Genomic DNA, 19,714 nt, shown 5'->3' on the forward strand with positions numbered 1-19,714 from the left:
AAGCACTCATCTAAGGGAGCAACTCCCTTCTCCCACAGTTCCCCCTTCTCCATGTGGTGGCAATGCAGCTGCAAAGCTATGGTTTCTCCCATTGTCCACCAAGGACCCCAGGGGCTGACTGCAATTCACTTGCAGTAAGTGGGTCGCCTGTGCCATCCCCACCCCCTTTCATTGCCTGGGGCTCCTCCACTCCTTCAGTAACCACATCTGAGGTAAGCAAGCAAGGCTGCCAGCTGCTCAGCTGAGACAAGACCCAGAGGCCCCTCCCATGACCCGGGAAGTGGATCACATGCCCAGCAGCCCTTATCCTGACACGACAGCACTGCATAAAGTGGAGGAGCATATGGGACTCCTCCCCTAGACACGGCAGGGCCCTATGAAGAGGTGCTCACCCCGGGGACCATCCTCCAGACCTGCAGGGTTAGGTGAAGTGGTAGCACCCAAGTGACTCTTCTATGGACCCTGCCGGCTACATGAAGCAGCACACAGCCAGTGGCCCTTTCAGCATGCTGGAGGAGCCAAGCCTAGCTCCCCATCACCTCCACAGTCCCTGTGTGCCCACAAGGAGTAGTGGAGCATTCAGAAAGCACTCCTGTCCCACTTCCAGCCTATCTCCAGAAACCAGGAGATCAGTGACACAGTCCACTCCAGTCACTGAAAATGCTCACAACTACTGGGCACTGAATTGCTATGGAATCCCTGCCTTCAAAGCAGACTGACCCACCTCTATAGTAGGCCACAGACAGTCCCCCAGAAATCACCCTTTCAGTAACACAGAGAGATTGCCCAGGGCCCCTGGTCTCCCACAAAGATGATGCCTACCTTCACAAAGGGGTCAAGGAAGCATCAGCAAACATCACTCTCAACAAAAAAAAAAACCCAGAGAGACAAAACACAATAGCAGAGTTAAGGACCCCCATGGAAGAATCAGATGTGGATCTACCACAAAATTAAATTTTCAGAGGGCTGCTTGGAGTGATACAGGAGTTCAGGGAAGCAATGCAGAACAAGGATGCAATGACAGAAGAGATGAAGTCCACAATTGAGGGGGTGAACTCCATGATACAAGGGATGAAGTCAATGCACCAAAGGGAAAAATAGGTGCTAATGAGTGAGGTAGCAGAAGCTACACACAAGATCACAGAATTTACTATTAGGCTTGAGGAGGCAGAGAACTTTATCAGTGATCTCAAAGACACTCAGATAGACCTCAGCAAACAATAGAGACAATCAAATAAGAAAATAAAAGGGGCAGAAGATAACCTGACATCAAGGACAGATGTTATGAAGAGGTACAATATTCGAATAATTGGTCTACCTGAGCAGGACACTACATTTAGTCTACAGGAAAAAATAATGAAGGAATTTCTGGAAGCAAACTTCCCCACATTAATCAATGAGAAGCAAACAATCATACAGGAAGCAGAGAGGATGCCAAGTAGACCAATCTCCAAGAAGAACTCACCAAGATATATAATAGCAAAACTAACTAACCTTGAGGAAAAAGAGAAACTTTTAGGAGCAGCATGTGAAAGGAAGACAGTCACTTACAAGGGAGCTCAGTTAAGAATATGTTCAGACCTATCAGCAGAAACCATGAAGAGGAGGAGAGAGTAGACCAACATCTTTCAAAAGCTTAAAGGAAAAAATGTCTGCCCAAGAAGACTTAACCCCACCACATTATCTATTAAGACAGATGGGAAGATAAGAGTCTTCCAGGACAAGGAAAAACTAAAACAATAAGCTGTAAGACACTCAGACCTGTGGAAGATACTGACTGACTCACTATGGTCAGAGGATCAACATCCACCAAGCACAAGAAGGAGACCGTTATATGGTCCAACTCCATCCAGAAGCCAATGCGCCAACAAGTACCAAGATATCATGGCCTTGGGGGGGAAAGAAGACAAGAATGAAGCCACACAAACAAATTTGGCACTTGAATATGAAGGGAGATAGGGAAACACTCAAAACAACAATGAATCCACAGATTGTAATAACTCTGAATTCCAATGGCCTCAATTCTTACATAAAGAAATAAAAGCTTGAGGAATGGCTCAGAAAACATAACCCAATAATCTGTTGCCTGCAAGAGACACATCTTAAATGCACAGACAAAAGAAAACTAAGAATAAAAGGCTTTCAAAATTCTATGAAGGACTGTATTCTAATGAATTAAAAAACATAGAAGAATGGATACATACTTGGAAAAACAGTCCCTCCCTATAGTATCTGAGACAGAGGTCAAGAATCTCAACAAACCCATTGCTTTAAAAAAAAAAAGATATGGTTTTCAAGAAAATACCAACAAAAAATCCCCTGGACCAGAAAGCTTCACAGGGGAATTCTACCAAGCATTCTGGGAAGGGTTGACACCGATCCTCCATAAAGTATTTCAGAGCATTGAAAAGGATAGCAAACTTTCAAACTCATTCCATAAAGCCAGTATAACTTTGAAATACAAACAGGGAAAAGATCCCACAGGGATAGAGAACTAAAGACTGATATGTCTAATGAACATAGATGCAAAAATACTTAACAAACTACTGGCCAATAGAATACAAAAGTATATAAAACATATCATCACCACGATCAGGTAGGATTCATCCCAGGGATTCAGGGATGATTTAACTTCTGAAAATCCATCAATATTATATACCACATTGATAAGAAAAGTATATGAACCATATGATAATATCAATAGACGCAGAGGAAAGCATTGACCACATCCAACACTCATTCCTAATTAAGATACTCATAAAGTTAGGAATGGAGGGTAAATTCTTCAAGCTATTAGAAGCTATCTATGAAAAAACAACCTCCAACATCATAGTCAATGGAGAAAAGATGAAAACAATCCAACTGAAAAAGAGGACCAGAGAAGGATGTCCCTTGTCCTCTCTTCTATTCAATATAGTACTGGAGGTCCTAGCTAACAACATTAAACAGTGGAAGGACATTAAAGATATCCAACTGGGAGAGGAGGAGGTGAAATTATCACTATTTGCAGATGATATGATTCTGTACATTGAAAATCCCCAAAGCTCCACAATGGGAGTATTTACAGCAATAGAGGAAAATAGACAAGTGGCAGGATACAAGATCAACAAACAGAAGTCTATCACGTTGCTATATACATCATCAGACAGGAGCATGGAAGAAGATATCAAAAGGCAATTCTATTTACAATAGCCAAGAACAAATTGAAATACCTAGGAATATATTTAAGTAAAAAAACTAAAGACCTATACAAGGAAAACTACACACCCCTAATATAGGAAACCAAAAGTGACATCCACAAATTGAGGAACATCCCGTGCTTGTGGTTTGGAAGACTGAACATAGTAAAGATGACAATCTTACCCAAAGCACTTTACAAGTTTAACATTACTCCAATTCAAATACCAACAACATTCTTCAAAGAATTGGAAAATTTGATCACCAATTTCATATGGAGAGGGTAGAAGCCCAGAATTAACAGAGAACTCCTCAAGAAGAAAGAAAGTTAGAGGACTAGCTTTACCTGATTTTAACACTTACTACATAACCACAGTGGTCAAAACAGTGTGGCACTGGCATAATGACAGATACTCTGACCAGTGGAAAATAACAAAAAGCCCCAAAGTAAAACCATCAGCATACAGACAAATGATCTTTGATAAGGGCCCCCAAAAGCATCAAGTGGGAAACAGATGCCCTCTTTAATAAATGGTGCTGGAAACAATGGATATCCACATGTAGAAAAATGAAACAAGATGTACATCTCACCAATGCACAAGAACAAACTCAAGGTGGATCAGAGACCTAGAAGTAAAACCCCAAATTATCAGGACCATAATTGAATGAATCAGGACAAACCTAAAAACCTTGGCCCAGGGAATACATAGACTAACTGTAATAGGGAAAGGTACACACACAGATGAACCTGAAATTGATAAGTGGAATCTACTAAGGACAAAACACTTGTGTGCATCAAAAGATTTCACCAAGAGGCTAACAAGGCAACCCACAGACTGGGAGAGGATTTTTAATTATGACACAACAGACAAAGGGCTTATTACTAAAATATACAATACCCTCATGGCCTGCAAAATTAGGAAAACAGTTAACACTCTGAGTAAGTGGGCAGAACTGAAAAGGAGCTTCACTAGGGAGGAGAACCATATTGCCAGTAAACATTTGAGAAAATGCTCCCGTTAATTAGCTCTCTGAGAGATGCAAATTAAAACAACCATGAGATGCATTCTAATACCCTTGAGGTGAGCCCAAATGAGAAGATCAGAGAGCAACATATGTTGGAGGAGATGTGGTGATCTCTGTTGGTAGTTGCATAGCTATATACAGCTGCTGTGAAAAGTGATCTGTCAATATCTAAAACCAATGAAAATTGATCTACCTCATGATCCAGCTCTCCCTGCCTCCAGGGGAAAGAACAATGAAAACCATGGGGAAAGAGAGAGAGGTGTCAGTGTGAGACATGGAAATAATTTATAATCGGTCAAGGGTCAAAATAGTGGCGTGGGAGGGGCAAAAAGAGGAGCTGATACCAAGGGCTCATTAGAAAGCAATGGTCTAGAGAAGAATGATAGCCACATATGTACAAATATGTCTGATACAATTGATGTACGGATTGTAATAAGCATTGTAAGAGCTCTCAATAAATGTGATGAAGGAAGGTGATAGTGCAAGGCTATCAAAAGATATAGTGACTGGGGTCTTAAAGACTTAACGGTAAACAAGTGGCCATCTAGCTCAGAAGCAACAAAACTCACATGGATGAAGTACATGAGCCTGTGTGACCACGAGGTGTCAAAGTGATCAGGTATCAAGCATCAAAGAACAAAAATCATATCATTGTGAATTAGGGTGAGTGCAGAGTGGAGACTCAAGGACCATCGGTAGGCAACTGGATACCCCCTTACTGAAGGGTTGTGGGGAGATGAGCCAGTCAGGGTACAGGGTAGCAATGATGAAACATACAACTTTCCTCTAGTTCTTAAATGCTTCCTGCCCCCCACTATCATGATCCCAATTCTACCTCACAAATCTGGATAGACCAGAGGATGTACATTGGTACAGATAGCAACTGGAAACATAGGGAATCCAGGACAGATGACTCCTGCAGGACCAGTGGAGAGAGTGACAATGCCTGGAGGGTGGAGGAAATGTGGGGTGGAAAGGGGGAACCAATTACAAGAATCTATGTATAGCCTCCTCCCTGGGGCATGGACAGTAGAGAAGAGGGCGGGGGGAGGCGTTGGACAGTGTAGCATATGACAAAATAATAATAGTTTATAAATTATGAAGGGTTCATGGGGGAGTCAGGAGGGGGGAGGGAGGGGGTAAATGAGGAGCCAATATTAAGGGCTCAAGTAGAAGGCAAATGTTTGAGAATGAGGATGACAACAAAGGTACATATGTGCTTGACACAATGAAATGGATGTATGTGTGGATTGTGATAAGAATTGTACAAACTCTCAATAAAATGATTTTAAAGAATAAAAAAGAAAAAGGTTAAATGAGCCACTCAGGGGTCCATAAGTGTCTGTTCTTCATGGTGGGATAATGCGGGAAAGAGAAAAATGATGGAGCAACTTGAAGAATGCAATCCACGCCAGTAAATGGTCCTTGTAGAAATTGTTGGAAAGAAGGAAAAAGCAGCAGCATTCTGGCTGTACTTCCCCAAGAGTGATGTGTTTGTTCATCTGGCAGTTCTCAAATACTTCCAACATTTTTCACCAACACCATAATGAAAATGCATCCATTTTCCTGGACTTCCCTATTCATCGTCCAATTTTCACATCTATACGAGGCAATTGGAAATAACATGGCTTAGGTCAGGTTCACCGTAAGCTTCAGAGTGACATCTTTGCTCTTTATCTCTCTCTCTCTTTTACTTTTACTTTATCTCTTTTTTAAAAAGTTTTTTTGCAGCGGGTTTGCCCAATGCAACACATCATTTCATGTCTTGATTATTGCTTCAAGGAGAATGGATTGCGGATCAGAATAAAACAAAATCCTATTGTTGGCTTGGTCACTGGTCTATCCCCATGATCTTATGAATACTTAACAAAAAGCAATACAAGAATAAACATATAAAGGGATGCTAAATATTAATTTAGAAAAAGAGCTTAATGTCTCTGAATATTGCCCTTTTCTCCTTTAGACAAAAAGTTAATAATGATGAACTCAGGTTATTGTCAAAGGAAAATAAGCCAATGCATGCACAGTGCTTGGCAACAGGACCTGCACACAAAAAACATTCATGAAATATGAGTGGACTCAGTTAAGAAAAGAACCAATGCATGAAGCCAAAAAGACGGAATGATATTTGTGTCCCCAGAAATGTCAACTGAAGAGATAGAAAAGCAATCAAGGTAGTAGTCACACAGTCATCTAAAGCTTCAGTAAGAAGGGAAAAACAAATAAATATACACACCGAAAACAACGCCAACACTTAAGAGAAAACTTATAATACTTATCCATGTTAAAGAAAAAATGATATTTAAACTATTCTGGAGAACGCCATATTGAATAGAATCTTACGCCCAAGAGTACCTGATAGAATTCTGACTTCTGCTTCATTGCCTGTTCTTGAGCTGGCTGGATTCCGGGCTAAGCAGCGATAGATTCCAATGTCCCCCAGCTGAAGTCGGCTGATCTGCAATGCTCCAGAGGGCAAAACCACAACTCGGGAGTCACTGGGGCTGGGAGTCAGGTCTTGTTGGTTCTTCTGCCAGTGTATTGTTGGCATGGGCTCCCCAATGACTTCACACTTTAGTAGCACAGTGTCTCCCATGAAGGCTGTGACAGATTCTGTCTGCGAAAGGAACCTCAGTGGTCCTGGAGGGGAAAAACAAAGAAGGAGATGTAAATCTGTCGGATGAAGCAGATTCTTCACCAATAAAAGTAGCTGCAGATTATATTTTCAATCAGCGGTTCTCAACTTTCCTAAGGCCATGACCCTTTCATACAGTTCCTCATGCTGTAGTGACCCCAACCATACAATTATTTTCATGGTTACTTCAACTATAATTTTGCCACAGTTGTGAATCAGGCGACCACTGTGAAAGGGTCAATGAACCCTCAAAGGGGTTGAGACCCACAGGTTGAAAACTGTTGTTTTCTAGAGTTTGTTTTATTTTAAAAGCATTTTCTCAAATTTCCTCTTTCTTTCCTCCATTCTACATTACATAACTTCAATAGTCTTTCTGGCACTACAGTAAATTTTATGAATAAAATTTGATAAAGAATTTGCTATACAACACCAGAAGATATCATTTTGTTGTCATCTGTTAACAAAGCCATCCAGTGAAATAAACAAATTGGCAAGATCACCATCATTTTCCAGGTGGGGGAAACTGAACTCACAGAAGTAGAACTGCATAATCAAGATTAGCATATCCAACAATGGATGGACAAATTCTATTATTTTTCATTCCATTTTCCCATAAACTATTTTGAATAATTTGAATAATTCCTTTCTAGTAATGGAAATCTTGCCAATGGTAGGATTATCTATATTGATCCTAGGCAAAATGATCTGACTTTGGACAAAGGACTATGAAGACAGGTTGGTGTACAAAGAATTGGCTATTAGACGTAACCTCAGATATTTTCAGGAAAGTTGACCTGCATGCTACCAATGACAGTCACAGACAGTAATCTTTCATGGCTTAGCAGCTAAAGGTAAACAGTAGTGATTATCAATCATGTTTGTGGTAGTTAAAATATCCTAAAATTAGCATTTGAAAAACATCTCTTACGCTGTCTGTGTCAACTACTAGGTACAAATCCTTTTGTAAATTTTCATCACTTTCCCCTATAAAATGAGATATCTCACTCCCATGACCGCTATAATGTTCCTATGAGATAATCTATGTGAAAGTGAGGTGCTTACATGAAATAGGCAAGACAAAAGGAGATGCCTGGTTATCACTGAATATTATATTCTCAGAGTGGAGGAACCCATGCCTCTGAGGCTGTAAGTTGGGCTGTTAGCTGCAAGGGCAGCATCGAAACCACCAGCCATTCTGGTTTTAACTCCAGCGGAGAATTACAGTCTCTGAAACTCACAGAGCCAGCTCTACCAGTCGGTGAGTTTGAAATGAAGGAAAATACAAGAGATTGTAGATGAGAATGGGCCAAAGATATTTTGATCCTGTCTTCCTCCTGAACCCACATTTTAAAACAGGTAGATATTTATCATACTTCTTTTATGATCATAAAACTTTCTATTTTTATGAATATAAATAAACAGTTATGAACCATATCATCATGTATAGAATGATTTCTGTATATGGGGCTTATTTCAATCAAGTCATTTTAATTCCTCAACTCATCTTGTTTTTTAATATTTCAATTTTAAATTTTCATAAAACCTTTTTATTTGATATAAATTTTAAACAAACACATTTTAAAATATCTTACCATAAAATTATTTTATACTTAGTGATAAAAATATCCAATAAAAACTGTCGCTTGGCTCACTCAATAGCTTGTTGGTTCACATCTAAGTTTATGCATGGGAAATCGAGGAACAGGAAGAAGGTGAATGCAGATAAATTCTTTATTCTCATATTTTAAGAAGCCTGGAAGGCCAAGACTCTCAGTGAAGGGAGGCCTTCACACTTGTAGATTAGACATGAGTCCCAATTACATTCTCATAATTAATATTGATTCCCATAATATCCTCCATTTATAGTGCTACTTTAAAGTTACCTCTTACATGCACAGTGCTGATTGCTTTCTGTCCAGCAGCTTTATCAATAGGAGCAGATGTGTTGCAATTGCTCTCCCTGCTCAGGGGACAGTAACTCTCCTTACCTGCCCCCAACACTGGTGTTAGGTCATTCCTCCAATGCACTCAGGGACCTTTAGGGTTAGGGTACAGCTGCTTACTTTGTTACATATGTAGTTACCTGCAATTAGGGGGTGCTTGCAATCCCCAAGAGCATAAAAGTTGATGTGAGAATACAATCTCTTTCTCTGCTCAGATCTGGTTCCGGAAGCCTTGGTGGAGTGAACACCGCCAAATGTTTGCTTGTCTCTTAATATTTTCCCTTCAATTACACAATCATTCCTTAGAACCTGTCTGGATGTGATGCTGGATCTCACCCTCATGTTACTATAATTTTTATCTTATAGAATTTTACTAAGTTAAAATATTCTTGTACCGGATTCAAATTGCATCAAGCAGTTTTGATATTTTTATCCAGTCTTAAGCACTAAGAATGCCCACCCTGTTTAATTTTAATTTTTTATAGTTTTATTTTTGGATCTATTAATTCTGACAAATCTAATTTTCCCCACAATGCAAAAAATTTGCTTGAGCCAAAAGAGCAGAGGCAAAATGGCAAGAATCAAAACATAATAATTTAAAGTGAAAGACAACCAATAGATGTAGAGTAGATTTCTTCCATGGGGAAAAGAAGACATTTCAGGTCACTTTGTGATTAGAGTTTTTACGTGAACCACAAGATAGCTATATCCACAGACAAAAATAAGAAATTTCATCAACCTAGCATTTATAATGAGTATAAGTTGCCCCAGGTTACTACTAATTAAAGCCAAGTACATATAAGAAGACTCATAATCCTGGAGAGGTGATTGAAAATGCCATAGCTTGGGTCAGGTGCACCCTAATCTTCAAAGTAACATCCTTGCTGTGCAATGCTTCTGAGAGATCTTGGGGCAGCTGGGCAGTTGGGCAGGGAACAAGGAAGAATAAAGAAGAGTGGATGCATTGGAATTGTGGTACTGGTGAAGAATATTGAAGGAACTGGACTGACAAGCGAAAATACAAATCTCTCTTGGAAGAAGTTCAGGGAGAATGCTCCTGGGAAGCAAGGATGATGAGACTTAGTTTCACATATTTGGACATGTTGCCAGAAGAGACCAGTCCCTGGAGAAGGACATCCTATTTGGTGGAGTGGAAGGGCAGGAGACAAGAAGAGGGTCCTCAACAAGATGCACTGACACAGTGGCAGCAGCAATGGGCTCAAACAAAAGAATCATTGTGAGGATGGCCCAGGACTGGGCTGTGTTTCTTTCTGCTACACACGAGGTCTTTATGAGTCAGAACGGACCAGAAGGCACCCAACAGCAACCACTGCCATCCCAGGAATGCAGTCATTAGGCTGTAGTTCAGTAAGAAGGATTAAAGGCAGTCCATGCAAAACACATTAGTGTTGCTATACGTTTTATTTTATTAAATGAAACCTATCATGTCCAGATAACTACGGAAGTTCTTTATCTGGTTCCTATTTTTAAGGTGCTATATCTGAAACCAGGGATCTATTTGTTTGACAAAACACTACCAATATATCTAGAAGCTAGCACTAGCCCCTTCCCGACTTCTAGTCTTCTCGGGGAGCTATCAGTTAGAAGAACTAATCTCTAACGTCAGCACTGCCACTGAATGAACCCCAAAGGTATTAGTTAACCTGTGCAATGGTTCTTTGTTCAAGGCACAATTTGTAGACTGGGTCTACTGAGCAATCTTGCTGTTGTTGGTCAGTGTCATTGAATCGGTTCTAACCCATAGCCATCTTACTCACAACAAAAGCTGTTTCCTGCCTGGTCCTGCGCATCCTCCCAAGTGTTCCTTTACCTGAGCCCATTGTTGCCTCCACTGCCTCTCTTAGCTGCCCCTTCACTTTACCAAGCATGATGTCCTTTTCCAGGGACTGCTCTTTCCTGATAACATGTATGAAGTCTGTAAAACAACCTTTACCATCCTTGCCTTCAGGGGGCACTCTGCCCGTACTTCTTCCAATACAGATTGCTTTGCCTTTCAGTGATACAATCAATTCTTCATTGGTCTTCTTTAGTGAGTATCCATCTTTCCCATGTTTATGAAACAGTTGAAAATGCCATGGCCTGGGTCAGGTGTACCTTAGTCTTCAAAGTAACACCTGTGCATTTCGGTAATCTAAAGAGGTCCTGTACACCAGTTACCCAATGCAATGCATCGTTTGACCTATTAACTGCTACTTCTATGAACATTAATTATGGATCCAAGCCAGACAAAATCCATGACAACTTCCACCCTGTCTCTATTTATCAGTATGTTATTTATTAGTTCACTTGTGAAGATTTGGGTCTTGAGACCATTTTAGAGACATTCTATACAGATACTTCTGATTGGCTTACATAGGGATGTGAGCATGAGTTCAACAAGGAATTATTTGTACTGAACAAGTGAATCTACAATGAGTAGGTGGCAGATAATGTAAACCTTATGTATACCATCATATTTTCAAACAATTTAAGGCTTTTGTTAAGTTTTTGAATATTAATATCTAATTTTATGGAGAAGGAAATAAAATCAGAATTATGATCACATATAGTAAAGTTTTTATATCTAAATACCTATGGCATTGAAATTAACATTTGCAAAAAGGTTCTGGAAGAGAAAATAAAAAATAAAGTAAATGAAGGAATCATGTAGCTACTCTAGTCTTGGTTCCCTTATGTAAGTTCATCTATCTGAAAGAATCATACATGAGTTATGAGATTGAATATTAATTAATGAATGGGACTACTCAGTGTGGACTCTGATAATTCTTTCTTTTCCATGGAACTTCTGATACAGAACAGGCAAGGAAAACACATTTCTTATATTTTAACAATGCGATGTTTAGAAGTTTCCAAGACTTGATTAAGTGACATAATAGGGAATTATAAACACAATTTGTAGCTTTCTTGGCTCTTTTGGGGGGTCTATCAAGGTAATCCTACACATCAAAACGCAATTTTAAGTTTGTGAGGCTCTATATAGCTTGAATTAGTGCTCCCAATATTGTGCTGAATTTTAGCACTTATATCTCACAGTGGTGTAACAAACCAGCAGCCTTCTTAAAAGGCGAAGAAGTTATAGGCTATTAACTTAAGGCTTTATTTTCAAGGCATATGTATGAGTGCCTAGTAATGAACATTAAACTCACTGTAACTCATAAGAATGAAATACAATATTTTCAGAAGAGTCATTTAATGCTCTAAAAAATACAAACGATTCCTGTGCTTCATTCATAGAGCAATACAGGTACAATTTTAATGAGATCCTCACGAAAAATAGTTGCCTACTCAACAAAAGATTGCTCATGCAAAAAAACAGGTTCTGGCGCATTACGTTACATCGGATCCATCACAAGCATTCATAAAGGGTCTGTCTTCATATCTCTTTGTTGCCCAAATCAATCCCAAGTAGAATCAAGAGATTAGTGTTCCTCTACCATTACAAGATTTTCCTTTGCTCAAAAAACCAAAGGCTGAAAAGCTTGCAGTGGTTCTACAGCTCGCTTGCTGGACCAAGCGCTTTTGTTTAGGAAGGATCCAAGAGTCCAACACAAACTCCTTCTGACTCATCTTCTGCAACTCCTTCAAAAGAATTTTCAGACTTATTAAACTGGTGTGTGCCCTAATTATGTCTTTGTCTTGATTTTATTGTCATGGCATTTTCTTTAAAGTAGAATATCATCACTCACCATATCTACCAGTTGAAACCCACATTAACTCTTAAGGTACTCAGTCAACCCACACTCCCTAATTTTCAGTCCAGCTTATTGGGAATAATGTGCCCATATATTGAATTTTGTCTTACAGGTAATGTGATCTTGTTAGCTCTGCCACCAATAAATATCTAAAAAATGTTCATATGGAAGTCTGTGCTTGATCTACATTTTATGCTCAAAGAATACATAAAATATCTAATTAAAGGAAATGGGGGAAAAGAAAAGTAAAAAGATGCTTTAGTTCTAGGTGGCTCTAAACGTTGAAATAGAGCATTATAAACATCCAGATTTTGATCATTGAGTTTGAGTGTTATCTCCATCACTTACACTCTGTTTTAATTTGGATGCTGTTTATGAGCACACTGGGATATCAGATCACTAAGAGTCACCTCTCAGCTTCATCATTTCATTAGCTGGATGACTTCTACAAAGGTCTTAGTTTTATTCTAAATACCTTTTATAATTAACTCACTTGATCTTCAGAACAGCCTTTTAAGTTAGTATTATTAGTGACCCCACTTTATGTGGAACCAATATAAAATAAAATATATATTCAAATGGACTTGCATGATTGTCTTCCAAAACCTTAAACCCAAAGCCACCTATTGATGACGATGGAACATTACCACCTTCGGTGTGGATTACAAATCAATGTAAAGAAATAAAAAATCCTCAGAACTGGGCCACGGACAACTTCCTGGTAAACAGAGAATACTGAGGTTGTCACGAATTTCATTTTACGTGAATCCACAGGGCCCGTCATGGAAGCAGCAGTCAGGGAGTAAAGTTACACTCTGCAGAACTGTTGCCAAAGTGTCGCAGAGCAAAGATGTCCCTTTGGAGACTCAGGTGCCCCTGTCTGCAGCCGGGGTGTCCCATCGCTGCATGCACGTGAAGGCTGCACACTGAGGGAGGGAGGATACAGATGAAGGGATGCATGTGAATTACGGAGTTGGCAAAACTGATGGAGAACGTCAAGGGCTGACAGATGAACAAGCACACATGTCTAAGAGGAAGTATAGCCAGAATACGTCTCAGAAGGAAGGCTAGCAAAGCTTCCTTTAATGTAATTTGGACAAATTTTCAGGCAAGACCAGTCTTTGGAGAAGGATATCAGCTTGCTAACGCAGGTCAGCAAGAAAGAGAAAGATCCTAGACAACCTGGATTGGCACAGTGGGGACAACGATGTGCTAAAGCACAAGAACAACTGGATTGGTGGTACAGGAGCAGGCAGGGTGTAAACCTGCAGTACGAGAGACCCCTACGACTCAGACCTGGCTGCATGGTGCCTCACACAAACAATATACCTTAAATACTTGTTTTCACAGTCCGAGGCATCTACTTTCCTAGCAAATTATATTAAGAAAATAGAAACTACAATTCTATGGTAGCAATTTAGTAAATACCCCAGGCCAATAGCATTGGGAAGTCTAGAAGGACAGCAATGATTAAAAGCAGTTGCCAGCGAGTCAATTCACATTCAGGGATATCTCACTTGTGCCAGAATAGGACCAGCCCAATGGTGTGTCTAATTTCTGAAAGGTGACTGTCAAGCCTTTCTTCCAAGATGCCTTTGAGTAAATTTAAACTAACCTTTGTTTAGCAGCCTGTGCTGCAACTATTTGCACCACTCAGACTAAAACATCAAAGCAAATTCATAGCATTCAAATCCTACTCATAGGGACCCTGTAGGACAGTGTAGAACCATACGGCTTTCAAATGAGCCAGGGTAGACTCCATGACGGATGGCATGGGTTTGACTTGGAGGAGCAACATGCTCCTCCCTCTTTATCCCAGGGAGTGACTGCTGGGTTTTAACGGCCAAATTTCAGTAAACAGCCGAGAGCTTTATCCTCCCACATGTACTGTAGAGGTATGAAGGCTTAGATGGAGAAAACAGCTGTGTCACTGAGGGAAATGAAAACGAGAAAGATCACCTTTCAGCCAAAGAAATGAAACACACGTGAAGCTTTTGATTTGGAAAGAGACGGGCTGGTGGGGAAAGGCATCCATGAGCATTTTATCTCAGCCCCGAGAGTTTAAATTGTGGACAAGTGATAGATAGTTTTAAAAGGATTTGTGCAACCTCTCTTTAAATAGCTATTCCCAGGAACAACGTTATCAGAGGGTCTCAGGACTGGACCTTACCCAACTGGGGTGGCCAGGTCAGCGACTATAGCCATTCATCACACCCAGACCAATTCAGATCTCCTCTTGTATTAGGCACAACTCACGTGCTTTCTGTTGCCAGGACAGTAGACATGTTAATAGCAAAGGCAGGAAATATTTTTTTCATTTGGCTTTACATTGTGATGCTAAAATATGAGGCAAAAAATCACCATGGCAATGAATGGAAAGTGGTAAAATCTGCAGGGACATCAACAGTGTGAGGCTCTCCAAATTAAAATAAGGAGAACAATAGCCCCCCTCTGGAGGCTTTGCCCACCCTTCTATGCAGGCAGGCCACACAGTATGGATGGAGTAAAATCTTCCCCTCAGAACCAGTCTGTCAAAAAGTTCCATACTGTCCACATGTACACTCAAATGCATTTAATTCTAAATAACTTCCACTCTTAAGCAGAACTGGAAATAAACCATGTCACAGGACAAGTCTTGCCAAGATCGACTCTAGGGAGTCTCCCCTTCTGCCACAGCATCGCCCACCTCAGAACAGACCCGCTCTTCCTTTTAAATTTTAATCTGAAAATGGCATATTGCTCAGATTTTTTCCTCCAGCCTCCTTGGCAGACTATCAGTATCCCCATCTCCCCCTGTGGAAGGTCTAATTATTAAGCAATTAAAGCTCACTTAATATAAGCGACTTATCAATTGGGGGACAGACCCTGGGTTTGGAAACAAGACTCACTACTAAATATTCAACACCGTGGTAATATTCATTTGACAACTGCCAGCAGAGAGCTGCTGTAAAGGTTTTGTTTGCTCCAAATTAAAGCCTTAATTCCCTTCCTTCCCACACTAGACCTTTTTGGCCCCTGTTTAATTCTCCAATAAGCTGACGGTAGGAGCAAGCCAGAGTTTTCCAGCGTTAGACCTTCTTAGCCGCTCAAAAGCCAATAAAGGGATCAGAGAATTTGTTACAAGCTAATATCTGCTGATAATTCGCTCTGCTAGTTATCATTTTCATTCATTTATTCTTTTTTTTAACCAAAAGATGGAACACTTCCCGAATTTGCATGTCATCCTTGTGCAGGGGCCAGGCTCATCTTGTCTGCGTCGTTTCAATTTTAGGGTACATCCTGCCAAAGCGAGCACTCCTTCTTCTTCTTTTCTCCAGTTTACTTCCTCAGTGTCATTGGCACAATTCCAAACTCCAAGGTGGTTGAGGGGGGAGGTGTGAGAAAAAGAGTCTAGTAAGTGTGTCCTGTGCGTTCCAGGCACAATCACCTAATGCATGGTCTTATGTCATCCACATGGCCAGTTGATTAAATCTCAGAAAGATATCCGTCCACCTCTGCAAGTTCCGCAACACAGAATGAACTCGATGCTAGGCTAAAAACAACCAACGAGATTAGTCATCCTATAAGTCTTTCTTAGAATCATCCTTGGGAAACACATCAGGTATAATAACATACCCTGACATATTTGTGTCGTCTATAGTCTTCAAGCAACCAAAGCTTTATATACATCAGACCTGAAACCCTGGGCCATTTGGGGATTTATATGGTCTATCAATGAAGAAGAGTCCATTTGAATTCTTGTCTTATAATCTAACCTAATAGCATTGTAGAAGGTTGCCTGTATGCCACAAATGGTTAAATATTAGACTACTATCTGGCAGACTTGCAGTTCAAATCCACTCAACGTTGCCCTGGAAATCACGCCTTATGATGTCCTTTTGAAAGTCCACAGCCTTGACAATATTAGGGAGTGCTGGTCTGCTCTGTACATGGGGACAGGGGGGAGTTGCCAGGTGTTACAACTAGCAAAATAGCACCGCCAACAATGACCGCATTGTTGGATCCTTGCTTAACTGGTTTTCCTTTCCCTGGAATAACACAGATTTCTCTCAAATGGTCCATCTTCAGCTCACCCTCAAGTCATCTGGCAGCCAATATAAACCTTTGCAAAGACTACAAAAGGATGACCCATTTGAAGAAATCAATGTTGCTGGTTGACCAGCAGATCCAGAAGTGGATCTGTCTCAATCACTTTGTGCTGGAGATGGTTGACAGACATCAGATACACCATGTATGCCACTGACTTGTTCTGAATTCACTCTAAAAATATGCTTCATTAATTCCTACAGGTCTGTGCCAGCTTGTGGTACTTCAGTGGTTTGAATGTTGAGGTGATACTGGAAACTGTGGTATTGGTATTTCAGATATTAAGAGTCACTCATGGTAAACAGCTTTCAGCAAAGCTTCCAGATTAACATAAAACAAGGAAGAAGGGAATAAGTGGGCCACTTCAGAACAAAATAACCAGTAGGAATCTCCTGAAGAACAGTAGAGCACTCCCTGATGTAGTACAAGAATAGGACTTAGCTTGAAACACACTCAACATATGCCTGGAGCAGAGTAGCATGCTCAAAGGAGAGCCAACCTCTAGGACCCCGATGAAGCAATGACCATAGGACCATCATGGCTGAGATGGCATGCCTGCATGGAAGAAGATGAAGCAGCAACCACCACTAATAACAGAAGCCCGGGTAACATACAAAGTATGAATTTTTAAAAACTGGAAGTTATCAAAATGAAATAGAACCCATAAAGGTGAACACCCTAGGTATTAGTGAGCTCAAATGGACTGGCACTGGCATGTAGGATCAGATAATAATATAACTTATCATGACCGGAACAAAAAATTGGAAAATAGTGGCATTGATTGATCATCAAACAAAAATGTCAAGGTACATCTTAAAGTGCAATGCTGTGTGATAGGATGACATCCATATATCTACAAGAAAGATAATATTCAACGTTACCCACTAATCATTACATTCAATATGAAGAAATTGAAGAATTCTGCCAACTTCTTCAGTCTGAAATTGATCAAATATATAATCAAGATGAATTGATAATCACTGGTGGCTGCATTTAAAAATTGAAAACAAATTGGATAATATTGCCTTGGGGATAGAAATGACTGGGGACCACATGATAAAATTTTACATCCAGATATCACCAGATATAATACACATGAATCAAATTGACTATGTCTGTGGAAAAAATAACAAAAACTCAATATCATCAGAAAAGTAGGTTGTGTTCAGTTTGATGCTGACGAAAACTAAAGCAAGTCCACACGAGTCACAAAAGCAACCTTAGACTTAGAATTTCCATACCTGAATTGATTCATGGAATCTTAGAGACCAGCTGTGGGTGGACATGAGAATAACATACATGAGGAAGGAATGTGACTATTAAAAAGCGGGGAAAGAAAATAAAGACCAAAGGGGCTGTTAGTCGTCACTCTGAAACTTATTTGTTACTATAGAGCAGCTAAAGTGAATTGAAGAAATGGCCAAATTAAAAAGGTGACTGGATTATTTCAAAATACAAATTAAAAAAAAGTAAAATGTTATCCTGAAAAAGACAAAGATATATAGGTTCCGAGACCAAATGGGAAGAAGAAAGAAAACCAGAAAGTAACTGATGCATTTGAATTACAGTGTTGGTGAAGATTATTGAAAATGGTATGTACTCCCCCCCACCCTCTGCCCCCCGAAGACAAACACATCTATCTTTTCTGTGGGGAAGAAGTACAGCAGCCAGGAAGCTCTTTAGAAGCAAGGGTGGGGAGACTTTATCTGGTGTATTTTGGACATGATCTAAGGAAAGACAGGCCTTTGATGAGGATGTGATGCTTGCCAAGAGGGTCAATGGAAAGGAATATTCTTAGCCAGACAAATTTTCATAGTGACAACAACAGTGGCCTTAAGCATAGCGACCCTTGGGGCGAGGGTCGGGGACTGAGTAGTGCGTCCTTCTGTTGAACACGGGGTGGTTACAAGTCAGAGCCAATGTGGGGGCATCGAGCAGCAGCAAAAACTAGGTCAGCAATTGGAATAGAGACAAGGAAAGAGACAAGCAGTAGTTGACTTGGGCCACTGAAATCTTTCATGAACTTCAGGGTCAATAAATATTTCGTGAACTTCAGAGTCAACTTCAGGGAAATAGTTCTTAGCAGCATGTGTATGCCTTGCCGTCCATGTGCAAGAGTTATTATATACAATGTGTTACCCAGGACCATTGAAAATAAATATTTTAGAAAGTTTTGCCACTTCTTCCTTGCACTTGCGTGGTGTGTTCTACCCACATGCCGGCACTTCCTGCAAGCTTGCCGTGTGATTCTGAACCATGATGCCATCATCCATTGAAGGGTTAAAAGGGAGGCACTTTTGTTTTTGTTTTTTACATTTTATTAGGGGCTCATACAGCTCTTATCACAATCCATACATATACATACATCAATTGTATAAAGTACATCCCTAATCATTTTCAAAGCATTTGCTCTCCACTTAAGCCCTTTGCATCAGATCCTCTTTTTTTTCCCCTCCCTCCCCAATTGCCCCTCCCTCATGAGCCCTTGATAATTTATAGATTGTTATTTTGTCATATCTTGCCCTATCCAGAGTCTCCCTCCCAACCCCACCCTTCTCTGCTGTCCATCTCCCAGGGAGGAGATAACATGTGGATCCTTGTAATCGGTTCCCCCTTTCCAACCCACTCACTCTCTACTCTCCCAGCACCGCCCCTCACACCCCTGGTCCTGAAGGTATCATCCACCCTGGATTCCCTGTGCCTCTAGCTCCCATATGCACCAGTGTACAACCTCTGCCCTATCCAGTCCTACAAGGTAGAATTCGGATCATGGTAGTTGGGGGGAGGAAGCACCCAGGATCTGGGGGAAAGCTGTGTTCTTCATCCGTACTACCTCGCACCCTGACTGACCAATCTCCTCTCCTAAACCCCTCTATGAGGGGATCTCCAGTGGTTGACACTTGGGCCTCGGGTCTCCACTCTGCACTTCCCCCTTCATTCACTATGGTACACACACACACACACACACACACACACACACACACATATATATGGGAGGCAGTTTTATCAAAGGCTCTAGATGGAGAATCCTCCTTAGTGGGAACTGCTTTTCATTTGTAATAGATGAAACTCCTCGTTTGCCTACACGCATGTATGAAAGCAAATGAAAAGTGAAAGGATTAGGAGCTGTTTGC

General features: G+C 40.5%; 1 protein-coding gene and 1 non-coding gene across 2 annotated transcripts in view; both read right to left on the reverse strand.

The window, feature by feature from the left end:
• Positions 1-19,714, reverse strand: part of DCC (DCC netrin 1 receptor) — an 824,140-nt gene that overhangs the window by 670,362 nt on the left and 134,064 nt on the right. Inside the window, exon 2 of the mRNA XM_075533227.1 lies at positions 6,559-6,843. Within this exon, the coding sequence (XP_075389342.1) occupies positions 6,559-6,843 (285 nt within the window). The remainder of the gene's footprint in view (positions 1-6,558; positions 6,844-19,714) is intronic.
• LOC142428357 (U6 spliceosomal RNA) lies at positions 15,683-15,789 on the reverse strand. The gene has a single exon (XR_012780277.1). It is a non-coding gene; the product is annotated as a U6 spliceosomal RNA (small nuclear RNA).

The sequence above is a fragment of the Tenrec ecaudatus genome, chromosome 15, assembly GCF_050624435.1.
Source record: "Tenrec ecaudatus isolate mTenEca1 chromosome 15, mTenEca1.hap1, whole genome shotgun sequence".
In the NCBI taxonomy this organism is placed as follows: Eukaryota; Metazoa; Chordata; class Mammalia; order Afrosoricida; family Tenrecidae; genus Tenrec; species Tenrec ecaudatus.